This window comes from Panthera pardus, unplaced genomic scaffold (assembly GCF_024362965.1).
Source record: "Panthera pardus isolate Hobbes unplaced genomic scaffold, ASM2436296v1 HiC_scaffold_7, whole genome shotgun sequence".
Lineage (NCBI taxonomy): Eukaryota > Metazoa > Chordata > Mammalia > Carnivora > Felidae > Panthera > Panthera pardus.
In genome coordinates, this window is record NW_026527002.1 from 50,594,861 (window position 1) to 50,609,146 (window position 14,286).

The 14,286-nt window shown below is 40.9% G+C and overlaps 1 protein-coding gene across 2 annotated transcripts in view; it reads left to right on the forward strand.

The window, feature by feature from the left end:
- ZFPM2 (zinc finger protein, FOG family member 2) overlaps positions 1-11,441 on the forward strand; it is a 468,869-nt gene extending 457,428 nt beyond the window's left edge. For both annotated transcript variants that reach the window (XM_019467882.2, XM_053896114.1), the window contains 3 exons: positions 2,240-2,446; positions 4,760-4,984; positions 7,907-11,441. In XM_019467882.2, coding sequence (XP_019323427.1) covers positions 2,240-2,446; positions 4,760-4,984; positions 7,907-10,398 — 2,924 coding nt within the window. In that variant the 3' untranslated portion in view covers positions 10,399-11,441. The remainder of the gene's footprint in view (positions 1-2,239; positions 2,447-4,759; positions 4,985-7,906) is intronic.
- Positions 11,442-14,286: the final 2,845 nt, after the last annotated feature.

Sequence of the window (14,286 nt, forward strand, 5' to 3'; positions counted from 1 at the left end):
AAAATTTTAATGATAAAGAAAATGAAATATGAAACATTCAGTATGTCAGAAAACATAAATATTATAATTGCCGGGCTGTCTAATAATGTAGAAAATCATTTTTGCTTACTTTTGATTGCACTTAATAGTCCTGAATCTTATTTTATTTACTTATAGGATCTTTCTGGTTCAAAGTTTGAGCACAAGTATTCTGAGCCGTCCTGCTGCATGGCTCACTGCTGAGATAGAGATTAGTTATGAGTGGTACTTTCTCTAAACATCTCAATTTCTCCTGGAAACCTGAGTCCAAACCTTTCCTTTTTGAAAGATACCCATGGCTGGATTTACCAAAAGTGCAAATTTGTCAAAAGGGGTAAAATATCACCCATCACGTAAATTCACCACTGAACTTCAGTGATTCAGTTCATCGCTGAAATCCAGCGACTCCAAAAGAGCAGGCTTTGAAATAAACCCGAATTGCCATGACTTGCTCTGCCCACCCCACCTCTCTACTACAAAGACTCACTTAATAAACTACACCCCAGAGGAAAGATAAGGTGCAAATGATTACCTTGTCTATAGCTGTAAGTAGTTTGGATCTGTACGCACATCAGAGAAGGCTTAGCAGCTGAATGCCGAAAGCTTCCAAGGGGGAAGAATGGGCACCGGCAGAAACACCACCACTTAGCCCTTTTCAGTGCTCCACTGTTGCCACAATGAGGTGGTTTAGCTTCTGTTATTGGTAAATAAATAAGTCAGTGCCAAAGTGACTCTGTTTTGCAACTTGGGTAAACTTGGGTGCTTTCAGATCCGTTAGAGTCAGTGGAAAAAAAGTTCAGTTGTTTTCTGCCCTTTGGGTATATTTTTCACCTTGAGTCTATTTGTGTTTCCTTTTGCGACTTTCACACAAATTCAAGGTGTGTAATCTGGGCTTTATTTTTCCACAAACATCTACTGTCGTGGACGGTGCTGCTTACTCAACCTTTAAAACGTAATCAGCCCGTGTAATTAACTGTCCAAGGTTTCTCTGGAAGTGTCCCGATTTCTTCTGTGTAACTCGGCCATATCGTATGCTGTTGTTATCTTTTCCAGCAGATTTTTACCACAAGTTGTTTAAAAACTATGATCTATTTAAGGATGGAAAAAATGAAGTGCCGTTGAAGACACAGTTATGCTGAAAGATAAACAGAGCAATATTACTTATCAGAATGGGTACAATTTTTGCTTGCTTAATGAGTACAATATATAGCTTTGCAATATATACACAATGAGAAAAAAAGCTTTATAACATATCAAGTATGCCACATTATTTCAGGCATAACTGTAGAGGATACGTATCTAGGCCTGAGAGTGTAGATAACAAAATATAAGTGCTTTGCCTGTCTAAACATGTTAAATAAATGAGCATACACTATCGCATTGCAATACATTAGAAGATGTACTTGCATAGTTAATTTTCTTTTTAATGCACCACACGTGATCATTTGAAGTGTGGAGCCAGAGTATATCTTAGTATTTGAAGAAAGGGTTCTTTTCATTTAAACAAATCTTTATTTAAATAAGCCTTTTGAAAAGGATCTTTGGCATATCTCCTTTTCAGGAAGTTCAATCAGGGTAAACGGAGATAAAGAAGCCGCATTATAAGGAATATTATATAAGTAAAGATCACTAAGCCAAAAAAAAAAAAAAATGGCAGCAGACATACGGAGAGTAAAACTAGCTGGAATGTCATTTTAACTTTCTAGATTTTAGGAGCTTTTGTTTACTCTTTTTTTTTTTTACAGTTTTAGGCATTTAGGTATTTTGGGAAGAGAGAGGGAGGGAGGGAGAGAGAAAGAAATAACTTCTGACTTCCATAAGGTACAAAAAGAGGGACTTCAAAGGCTCACCTGAAATAAATTTCTGTGGTTGGATCCCCACCATGCCTCCTCATAAGCGTGAGACCATGTAATAGCACGGTTAATGATTAAGGCAAGCCCCAGAAGGCAAACGGTTCACAAAACTCTCTACAGATTATGTCTGTTCTTGGCTCTTAGTCCTGTCCTACTGTCAGTCACTGAACAGTTCATGAAATGCAAGGAATACAGTTTTCCACATAGGAGGGCAGAGGAGTACAGCTATTGTCTCCATCGGACACTCCACCCCCCATAGAAAGGGATGTGAAAAACATGAGAGATGCTGTTGACATCAATCTAGTGTGCGGCGGGCTCGAGCATTCTACGTCAATTCTATCTTTCTCTTTCTTTTCTCTTCTTAATAGGGGGTCAGCTTTGGTGCACAACCACGAAGGCCATCTCTGAGGGTGAAGAGCTAATTGCCTTTGTGGTGGATTTTGACTCAAGGCTACAAGCTGCCAGTCAGATGACTCTTGCAGAAGGGATGTACCCTGCACGCCTGCTGGACTCAATTCAGCTGCTTCCTCAGCAAGCTGCCATGGCTTCTATTTTGCCTACAGCTATTGTCAATAGTAAGTGCTGAGTGCAATAGCCCAGTACAATAGCTTTGTAGTGGTGATGGGTATTTATGGGACAAAAAAAAATGTCTACTGACAGGCAACCGGGGACAGACTTTTTTCTCCAGTGTTGTGATTTCATTTTATCTCTTCTCTAACTTTGCGTGTGCGTGTGTGTGTGTGTGTGTGTGTGTGTGTGTGTGTGGTCGCCTCTCATGAGAGTATGAAAAGAATACTCCTATTCATTCATTTCAGGTTGGATTCTCAAATGTCACACAAAAACTGACTTTCTAAACTAGCTGAACAACATTTAAGGCTACTTAGTTATGAGAAATTGAAGAGCTTTCATGGATGCTTCTTTCATAGAATAATATGGTTATGCTTTAGGAGCCATAGAGAAAAAACTTCTTAGGAAAAGAAAAAAATAATGGGGCGTCTGGGTGGCTCAGTTGGTTAAGGGTCCAATGTCAGCTCAGGTCATGATCTCACAGTTCGTGGATTCAAGCCCCACGTTGTGCTCTGTGGTGACAGCTCAGAGCCTGGAGCCTGTTTCAGATTCTGTGTCTCCCTCTGTCTCTGCCCCTCCCCAGCTCACACTCTGACTCTCTCTCTCTTTCTCTTTCCCTCTCTCTGTCTCTCAAAAATAAATACACATTACAAAAATTTACTAAAGAAAAGGAAAAAATGAGAAACCAAAGTTTGATTAGATATAGTAAGAGGAAATATAGCCTCAGTAAATCAAGACATCAGCTAATACAACAACAAAAAAAGAGACATAAAAAATAAAGAAAAATACATATAAACTGAGAATAATTTATGTGGAGAATTCAAAAATATGCTCTCACAAATATGCCTTTGTGATTATTTTGTCAAAAAGACTAGTGAACTGAGTTTGTATTCCTTGAATACAAAGTGACACTTTATATAACAGAAAATCAGTGGTCCAATAGTCCAGGGTTCGAGTTCTAGACTCAGCTCTGCTTTCTTGTAGCTCTGTGAGAAAATCCTAATAGCAGTCACATCTTAAGAGAATAGATTCCAAAGCTAGTAGGTTTGGAAAACCTGAAAATCCCTAAGACTCTGAATGATGCAGAAATGCAGATATTGTAATGATGTCTTGATATTTAAAAAATAAATAAATAGGGGCACCTGGGTGGCTTAGTCAGTTAAGCTTCCGACTTCAGCTCAGGTCATGATCTCACGGTTCATGGGTTCGAGCCCCGCGTCAGGCTCTGGGGGCTGGAGCCTGCTTCAGATTCTGTGTCTCCCTCTCTCTCTGCCCCTCCTCTGCTCATGCTATGACTCTCACGCTCTCTCTCAAAAATAAATAAACATTAAAAAAATTTTTTTTAATAAATATAAAATAAATACATATTCAACAATAATTACATTCTTACTGTCCCGGTATCCTTGAAAGAAATTCTCAGGTGTATCTGGAATTACCCTACGTCCACACAGTGAATCCAGTACACCCAACCCCAGGTAATATTTTTGGATCTCCATTATGTAAATGTAGTTATTTTCTCTTACTGGATCTTTACGTGGATTCTGGTAGTGAGGAACCTGAAATAACATAGACCCAAACTGAATTTGTGGCAAAAGGAGTTTGGTTACCAAGGACACCAGGAGCACCTTATACTATTGTGAGGCTCCAATGGTTGAAGGTTATTTTTTAATTATCTTCCCTCTGAATCCTTCTCTGACCTTGTCCTTCCTCACCCACCTAGTGTCCCTCACCCAAAGCACTCCTCAGATGCCTCCGGCAGAATGGTCATTACAGCCTAATATAATTATCCGACCATCCCAGAAGAGTGTAAGATCCTTAATGACGGCTTTTTGGTGTTTCGTTTTGCTTTACACCCAACTCAGCATAGAGCCCAGCATATAGTCGGCTTTCTATAATTAATTTATTAAATGAACAAATGCTGTCAGTAGTTGGCATCAGGCTAACTTTAGTTCAGCTATTAGATCCTTGCCTTTTAGTCAGATAAGCCCATTCACATTGCTCTTTATACATGCATATTTTTCTAAACCATAAATACATTATGAGCAATTTAAAATGAATCTCCTGTGCTTTTAACGTGGGAGTCTCCCATGGTACCACTTTCCGAAGAGTCTGTGGGAAGGTAAATTGCACTGGGCGTAACATTTCTTTAAAAGCTTAGTCCTGCACTGTGGAACAGCACCCAGGACTGCACTCATCGCTGTCTCATTGCCTAATTCAGAACCTGAGAGCGGTCTCTGGGAAAAATGGAACTAAATGCCGCTTTACCCGTGGTTGGTTCCAAATGGGCAGCAGCTAATGTGTCCCTGTGTTTTCACCTGCAGAGGATATATTTCCTTGCAAGTCTTGTGGCATCTGGTATCGGAGTGAGCGGAATCTGCAAGCCCATTTGATGTACTATTGCAGTGGGAGGCAAAGAGAAGCCGCCCCAGTATCAGAAGAAAATGAAGACAGTGCTCCTCAGGTTTCCAGCCTGTGCCCCTTCCCACAGTGCACCAAGAGCTTTTCAAATGCCCGAGCCCTAGAAATGCACCTGAATTCACACAGCGGTACGTGCTTCCCTTGTTTCTTCTTTCGCTCCAGAAGACTTTATCCTTCTCTGCATATATACGTGCATTCATATATGCAAACATATAGAATTCTACACCTAACTGTGCCTGTGAAATCAAAATCAAACTTGACAGACCAGCTGATTGTTCTTTTATGTCACTTATCATCGGTGTATTCTGCTCAAAGGATTGAATTCTTTCCTAACAATTAGTGTACTCAGATTGCAGGCCAGATTTTGTTAACAGCATCATTTGCGAAATAGTCTCAATACCCTTTGTGTATTGTCATTAATATTCATTGATTTAAGTGTCAAGTGATCTTTGGAAACTGACCATACTGTTTCCCACATGGTAGGAAATACATAGCAGGTACATACAAATAAGTATTTGCTGAATTGAAGTAACACTGTTATTTTGATCCAATGACAGTCACACTTGAGAGAAATTAACTTTTAAACACGAATCCATAAAATGCTCTTGACTTCTAGAGGTTGCGTAACAGTTGCGTCGATTTTTATGACATAAAACCACTTTCGGCACTATGTTTTTAAAATCCTGAAGAAAAATTAAGCTAAAAAACAAATAGGTTTGTTTTGTTTTCTTTTGTTTTGTTTTAGCTCCCTCTTAACAGAAAGGTTGCAACTATTCCCATTTTCTTTTGGAGTTATATGCCCAATTATTGGTGGCATCATCACAGAGTATTCTAATTCTGTATTTTTTTTTTAATTAAGTTAATCTAATGTACAGGATTATATTAACTTTAGATAGTTCTAGGAGTATTTTTGAATAGGACAAACCAAGGTTTAGCCTTCAGAGTTCTTGAGCTTTTGTAATATAAAACTTATAAGGTACTTCTGGGTGACTTGACCGTTTTTGCTTGAGTTGAATAATTAAACTGAAATAGGTGCTGAGTTTAAAAAAAAAAAAAAAAAAACCTAGCTCCAATGCTGTCGTACAGTGCAAGCTTTTGTCTTTGAACCTATAAAAATAGGCAATTTCCTTTCTAGTCATTCTCTTCCCCTTCCTACAAATGAGCTACCTTTATGTAGGTGATAAAGCAGAGGAAGCAGAAACAGGTCAGTTGTCTCAGATGGTGAATAGTCAGTCATTCACAAAACAAAAATAGAGATAGAGGGATCTTTCAGCTAAATAGAAAAATGAGTATTGGGTCAGTTAAGGAGAAAAGGAGACAGGAGTAAGAAGTCCTCTTTTATTGCTATACGACTGGGTTTCTTCTACCATATTTTCAGCCAATAAATAGAAAAGGCAATTCTCATTTTAGTCTAAAGTGCAGAGGGCACGAGCCATGCCTGACTTGGCTGTATGCCAACAAATGGGAACTAGAGTTGACCTTAGTGAGGAAAAGTGTCCAGATCTGAATTCAATACATGGGGGGAGGGGGGGGTGCGTTTTCCTCATAACCACCAAACAATTCTCCAGATACCAAAGGCATGTCCTATGATTTAACTCAAATCTGACACTATCACCTGGAGCAGAGTCAGATTCTACAGATTAGGGGGGGTCAGCCCCCTGCCCCAACTTCAGATGCCAGTTGAAAGCCCAGGTTGCTACCTGTCCTTCGACCAACTGGCTATAAATCAGAGGTTGCTAAGATCCCTCTTTGGGTTCAATTAATTTGCTAGATTGGCTCACAGAACTCAGGGAATCCATTTACTCACACGATTACTAGTTTATTATAAGAGGTAAAGACTTAGGAACAGTAAGATGTAAGAGATGCCTAGAGCAAGGTTTGCAGAAAAGGTGAGGAGCTTCCGTACCATCTCCCAGCCTGTCATTCTCCTCAAACCAACTGGGAAGCACTCTGAAACCAGTCCTTTCGGGTTTTTATGGAGGCTTCATTACCTAGGCATGACTGATGAAATCGTTGACTGCTGGCACTTGAACTCAATCTCCAGCCCCCTCCCCTCCCCTCCTTCCCCTCTGGAGAGGAGGAACTAAAAGTTCAAACCCACCGATTGCAAGGTTGGTTCCCCTGGCAACCAGCCTCACCCTTAGTTAACCTAGGGTTTTCCAAAAGTCACTACATTAACATAACAAAAATACCTTTATTCCTCTCATCACAGGAAAATTCCAAGGATTTAAGGAGCTGTGAGCCAGGAAGCCTGGTCAAAGACCTAATATGTATGAATGACCAAACACACATGACCTTATAAATCACAATATCACAGTAAGGCTTACTCACCAATCGTTGGTGATATTCAAAATATTTGATAACTGACTAGAAACAGGTGGTGATTGGTCAACACGGATGTCAGTCCTAAATGACTTTATTAAGGTACTGGTGTCTACCAGCTGAATATCAGCCCTGGATAGAGATAAACCATGTTCAGCAAAATCCATGCCTAAAAATCTAGAGTTGTACCAAAGATAAATTAGGAGGCTATTGATTACTTTGCAAAATGGTTCCTACTTGGATTCTTCTGAATAAATACCTAACCTGGTGCACTGGGAGTTATTTGATTTTCACCTAGTTTATCGATATCAACTCTGATGTCTACCTGCTTCTTCCTAGTGCAGAGCCTAGTGTTGTAATGAGAAGGTTATTGGATTAGAAATTACAAAATCTCAGGTTTGGGCATGGCTCCATCATTGAATAGCTTTAGTACCATAATCAATTCCCTTGACTTCCTTGAATTTGTTCCCTGACCTGTACAATGGAGACAATGAAAGCTGTCCCACAGGATATGATAATATACTTGGCTGTGCTCTGGAAACCATGAGGTGTTATTACTCTGATGACCAACCTGACAAAAGACGTCGCGAGAAAAAAAACAATAATAATAACAGTATCGCAAATGAGATTCTGAAAGATTTCAATTCGTTCCTGCAATGTAAAGGTTCATATCATTAGAAAACCAATGCACATGGTTCTCAGTGTTGTTATTTTGTATGTCTCTCCAGGAGTGAAAATGGAAGAATTCCTCCCCCCTGGTGCTAGTCTAAAATGCACCGTCTGTAGCTACACCGCTGATTCCGTGATCGGCTTTCACCAACACCTGTTCTCCCATCTCACTCAAGCTGCCTTCCGATGCAATCACTGCCACTTCGGCTTCCAGACTCAGAGGGAGTTATTGCAGCACCAGGAGCTCCATGTCCCTGGAGGCAAACTTCCCAGAGAAGGTGATATGGAGCACTCTCCAAGTGGAACCGAAGACAGCTTACAGCCAGCCACAGACTTGTTGACCAGAAGCGAACTCCCGCAGAGCCAAAAGGCGATGCAGACTAAAGACGCGAGCTCTGACACAGAGCTGGACAAGTGTGAGAAAAAGACTCAGCTCTTTCTCACTAACCAGAGACCAGAGGTACAGCCTACGGCAAATAAACAAAGCTTTTCTTACACAAAAATCAAGTCTGAGCCCTCCAGTCCAAGACTCGCCTCATCTCCGGTTCAGCCTAACGTTGGGCCTTCTTTCCCTGTGGGCCCTTTTCTGTCTCAGTTTGCTTTCCCCCAAGATATCACAATGGTCCCTCAAGCTTCAGAGATCTTAGCCAAGATGTCTGAACTGGTACATCGGCGACTGAGGCACGGAAGCAGTAGCTACCCTCCCGTGATTTACAGCCCTTTGATGCCCAAGGGGGCCACTTGTTTTGAGTGTAACATAACATTCAATAATTTGGATAATTATCTAGTGCACAAAAAACATTACTGCAGCAGCCGATGGCAGCAGATGGCCAAGTCCCCAGAGTTCCCTGGCGTTTCAGAAAAGATGCCTGAGGCCGTGAGCCCCAACACTGGTCAAACCTCCATAAACCTTCTCAACCCAGCTGCTCATTCTGCTGATCCTGAGAACCCACTTCTTCAAACATCCTGCCTCAATTCTTCCACTGTTTTAGATTTAATTGGGCCAAATGGGAAGGGCCATGACAAGGACTTTGCCGCTCAAGCTAAGAAGCTCTCCACCTCTAACAGCAGTGATGATAAAATTAATGGAAAACCTGTTGATGTGAAAAATCCCAGTGTCCCCTTAGTGGATGGGGAAAGTGACCCAAATAAGACTACCTGCGAAGCTTGCAACATTACCTTCAGCCGGCATGAAACATACATGGTCCACAAACAGTATTACTGTGCCACACGCCACGACCCTCCACTGAAGAGGTCCGCTTCCAACAAAGTGCCTGCCATGCAGAGAACCATGCGCACACGCAAGCGAAGGAAGATGTATGAGATGTGCCTACCTGAGCAGGAGCAGAGGCCTCCCCTGGTCCAACAGCGATTTCTTGACGTAGCCAACCTCAGCAATCCCTGTACCTCCACTCAAGAACCCACAGAAGGGCTAGGAGAGTGCTACCACCCGAGATGTGATATCTTTCCAGGAATTGTCTCAAAGCACTTGGAAACTTCTCTGACGATCAACAAGTGTGTTCCAGTCTCCAAATGTGACACTACCCATTCCAGCGTTTCCTGCCTCGAGATGGACGTGCCCATAGATCTCAGCAAAAAGTGTTTATCCCAGTCTGAGCGGACGACCACGTCTCCCAAAAGGCTGCTGGACTACCACGAGTGCACTGTGTGCAAGATCAGCTTCAATAAAGTGGAGAACTACCTGGCCCACAAGCAGAATTTCTGCCCAGTCACAGCACATCAGCGTAACGACCTGGGCCAACTCGACAGCAAAGTATTTCCGAATCCAGAGAGCGAAAGAAACAGCCCCGATGTCAGCTATGAAAGAAGCATAATAAAATGTGAGAAAAACGGAAATCTGAAGCAGCCTTCCCCTAATGGAAACTTGTTTTCATCCCACTTAGCAACCCTGCAAGGCCTGAAAGTCTTTAGTGAAGCGGCTCAGCTCATTGCTACAAAGGAAGAAAACAAACATTTGTTTCTTCCCCAATGCCTTTACCCCGGGGCAATAAAGAAGGCAAAAGGGGCTGACCAGCTTTCTCCATATTATGGAATAAAGCCAAGTGATTATATTTCTGGTTCTCTTGTCATCCACAACACTGACGTGGAGCCGAGCACAAATGCCGAAAATGAATCCCCTAAAGGCCAGGCCTCCTCCAACGGGTGCGCCCCGCCGAAGAAAGATCCCCTGCCGCTGTTACCCAAAAACAGAGGCATGGTAATAGTCAATGGTGGACTGAAGCAAGACGAGAGACCTGCCGCCAACCCACAGCAAGAGAACATTTCCCAGAATCCTCAGCATGAAGACGGCCACAAATCTCCCTCTTGGATCTCTGAGAACCCGTTAGCCACAAATGAGAATGTCTCCCCAGGGATTCCTTCCGCGGAGGAACAGTTGTCTAGTATAGCAAAAGGTGTGAATGGCTCCGCCCAGGCTCCCACCAGCGGGAAATATTGCCGCCTGTGTGATATTCAGTTCAACAACCTCTCAAACTTTATAACTCACAAGAAGTTTTATTGCTCGTCACATGCGGCGGAACATGTCAAATGAAATAACTTCATAAATAAACACCAGTCACCTTTGGTACCAGTGTTTAGTATGTGGTTCTACCCAGTCCAGAAAACAAAAACAAAACAAAACAAAAAACAAAACACAAAAGCTGTTTGAATTACATCTGGGCAATCAGGAGATAATTCATTAAGGCTGAGTTGAAGACTTAAGGTGTAATTTCATTACAGTCCATTAGTAAAGTGTATTATTGGTGCCATTTTCAAAAAAAAAATTAATTTATTTTACCAGCAGTATTCATAGCTGTGGTTATGTTATTTTTTATTTAAAAACTTTATATTAAAGTCATTTGTAATGTTATTGTATAGTTATTGTGTAGCACATATGGTTTGCACAGTATAGTAGCTTTTAAAGAAAATAGTCACGAACAATACCGAAAAGCATTTTAGAAATAGCTTCAAAAGCACTTGTGGATCTTGATTTCTTCTTATATGCTGTTGCAGATATATGTATATGCTAAAATATAACTTGCAACGATGTTCTAAATACACATGCTATAAGTTCGCCTTAAGATTTCAATTCTTGGATAATCAGGCTCTGTTTGCACTTTATATTTTAGCAGATACAGTCTCTTAGTCACTAGGCTTTGCATTTGTATGTAGCTGTATGTTTCTGTCCATTTTCTTAATCTTAAACATGTATGTTAAATGAAGATGGCCATTTTTTTCTTGTATAGTACTTGTATTTTCTTTCGCTGATGCAGCTCTGTCTCAATTTTTAAACCTTTGCTGTTAAATGCAATACTTTATAAAGAATGAACAAAATTACTGGAAGCAGTATTGTAAGTAATGAGGTAGTGTTAATCAGTTTTATCTTTTGAAAGGCACAGTCTAAATCGAAACCCTAAACTCAATGCTGCAAGTATGAATTTAATTCATATATAAGATCTATTTAAATATAAGAGTAGCAATACTGCACCTGGTGATCACAAAGATAATGTTCTACTTCTGATAGAAATGATTTCTCAACAAATATTGTTACTATGCATGTATATGGATGGAATAAAATTCCAGATTGTTGGAGAAGTTTGGCAGACTTTTTTTCTTTAAAATACAAAGGAAAGTCTATATATCTATTCTTTGTGGTGAGAACAGGTTCAAAAATAGCACTGAATAGCTGAATGCTGAATATTTTATATATATATATATATATATATATATATATATATATATATACACGTATATATATATACGTGTATATATATATATATATGGTGACAAATCAGTAAAGGAATAGATTGTCCATTATATGTTCCTAATTACTATAACACATATAACATCTCTCCCCCCACCACTGTAGCACAGAAAGAAAACAATTTCATAAAAGACTTGCAAAGCCTATGCACAAGAACTGTAACAAACATTGATGAAAAGCACCCAACTTTTAAATGAAGTTTACCAGAGAGAGAGAGAGAGAGAGGTTTTGCCTGTCAAGGAGCCATGAAGTGGTATAGTCAAGCGATTCTGATGAGTAAAGACATACAAATTTCATGCAATTTGCACAAGACCCTAGATTTCACACATCTCACTTGTACTTTCCAAGGGTTTGCATACTGACGGGGAGGGGAGAACAGGTGACGTGAGTCAGATCATGAAGGACCTCATGGGGTATCCAGAGGTGTTGAGGTGTGACTCAGCAGGCAAGATGGGCACCTATTGCCAATCAAGACAAACCGCAGTCTACTGCAGTTTTAGAAACATCCAGATCAGTTACCTCACCTGTAGTTAAGATGCACTATTCGCAGGCAGGCTGTGATGCACTATTATTTGTCCATATCGGATTTGGTAACATAATGAACTTAAGGTGCCAGCCTGAACACAGCCTATAAATACTGTGATGAAACATAAAAACTACTGTGCTGTCCAGAACCATTCCTCCGATTGTTGTCTAGAATAACTATTTTTAAATGTAGAATCTTGACCTTAACTGATGTTTTCCATTTCAGTCCGTGACAAAGCAGAGAGGTAAACAGAACTGATCTGCTTAATAGAGTTTTTCAGGAATCTCGTGAAGCATCAGAACCTTGGGGACCCACAGGCATGTTCATAAGGACCCATGCATTTCTCAGGTGGGAACTGGCAAGACTGGGTAGTCACAACAGGACTTGTCTCCCCGGTCTCTTCTTTTTCCTCTTCTCTAGGCAGGAAGGAACGAAGGAACGAAGGAAGGAAAGAGAGGGTGGGAGGGAGAGAGGGAGACAGACAAAAAGAAAAACAGAAAGAGAGAAAGACAGGAAGGAAGGGAGGGAGGGAGGAGGAAGAAGTCAGCATATCTTTATTGACCACCTGGGATTGTACCCACTATTTGGGGGACGAAGGCAGAGGTATAATCCATGATTGCTTCCCTGGAGGAATTTATACTCTGACTCAGTATAGAGTTTCTCAACCCTGTTCTTTCATTAGAATCACATAGGGAACATTTTTTAAATGCCAATGAATATGTGTTCTTGGTCCATTGAGCTTTACATGAGATCAATTAAAGAAAACTTCTTATCTGGGAATCTCTATTTTTAAACATCTGTCCAGGTGGCTCTTATATGTGGCAATGTTGGGACACACTAAAGGGTCAATTAGGATGAGGTAAAAAGGACGAGTGAGACTGAGTAGAAAGATAAAAAGAAAAGGAAATCAATATGGGACAAAAGCACTGGGAAAGATCGTGAGGATAGGGTAAGGTCTAGAAAGGTGGGCACAATGACGAGGAATGCCACCTGTCCTTCTGGTAGCCCTGAAATATTTTGCTGTATCCAGAAGAATATTTCTGATATTGTTCCAGTTGCCATTCACAGAAGGAAATTGATAGCAGAGGCTGAAATAGTGATGTTCAGACCACAGCGAAACCCTGGAGAGTATAGAGGAACAAAACAGTATTTCTCCATGTGGAGATCACTGTAAATAGCATGGAAGTCGCATGTGATGATGAAGGGTGAGTAAAAACCTTTCCAAAAGAAGAAGGGTCAGACTGCAAAGTAGAAGTAAACAAGGGTATAGAGATCTGGTCTCCCAAGACCTTGAGTGCCAGGCTGAGGTTTATGGGTTTTCTTGCACCTTGCCTCTTACGTAGAGTAATTGTGTATAGGAACAGTGACAGGGTGAAGCGGGAGGCCTAAATGCTAGAGGGGTATTTTCTAGAAGGCCATAGCAATGGTCCAAATGGGGACTACTGTGAGCCCACACGGAGTGAATGAAGAAGGACAAGTCTGGGTACAGCTTACATTATAACCGATCTTGGAGACCAAATCGAAGAGAAAGCCCAAGGTCTTCAACCCTGCTTGCAACACTCCATGTTCAACGAGACAACATTGAGTCAGAATATTAGCACCAGTCAAATGGTCTGGGGAAGGGTCGTAAAAAAGAATGAGAGTTTATACTCGTTCTTCAGATTGTCCGTGGGATTTAAATCCTCTACAGAACACTAACATCTACTACATCAGAATATCTTAAGATGGGTTTCTAGGGTTTTTTGGCAAAGCAACCCGAGGGTATTTTATATTATCCTCCACTGACCACGATTGAAAATCACTGAATTAAATATAGAGGGAAAAGGAGCGCCTGGGTAGCTCAGTTAAGTGTCCGACGTCGGCTCAGGTCATGATCTCTCAGTCCATGGGTGCGAGCCCCACATCGGGCTCTGTGCTGACAGCTCAGACCCTGGGGTCTGCTTCAGATTCTGTGTCTTTCTCCCTATCTTTCCTCCACTCATTCTCTCTGTCTCTCTCAAAAATAAACAAACATTTTAAAATTTTAATAAATAGATAATAAATAAAGAGGGAATGGCAGCAAGTATTCTGCAGTCGACACCAAAATAAATTAAGCTGGTAGCAGAATTGAATACTCAATTGGTCTTCAAAGTTGCTATCACGTATGTGAC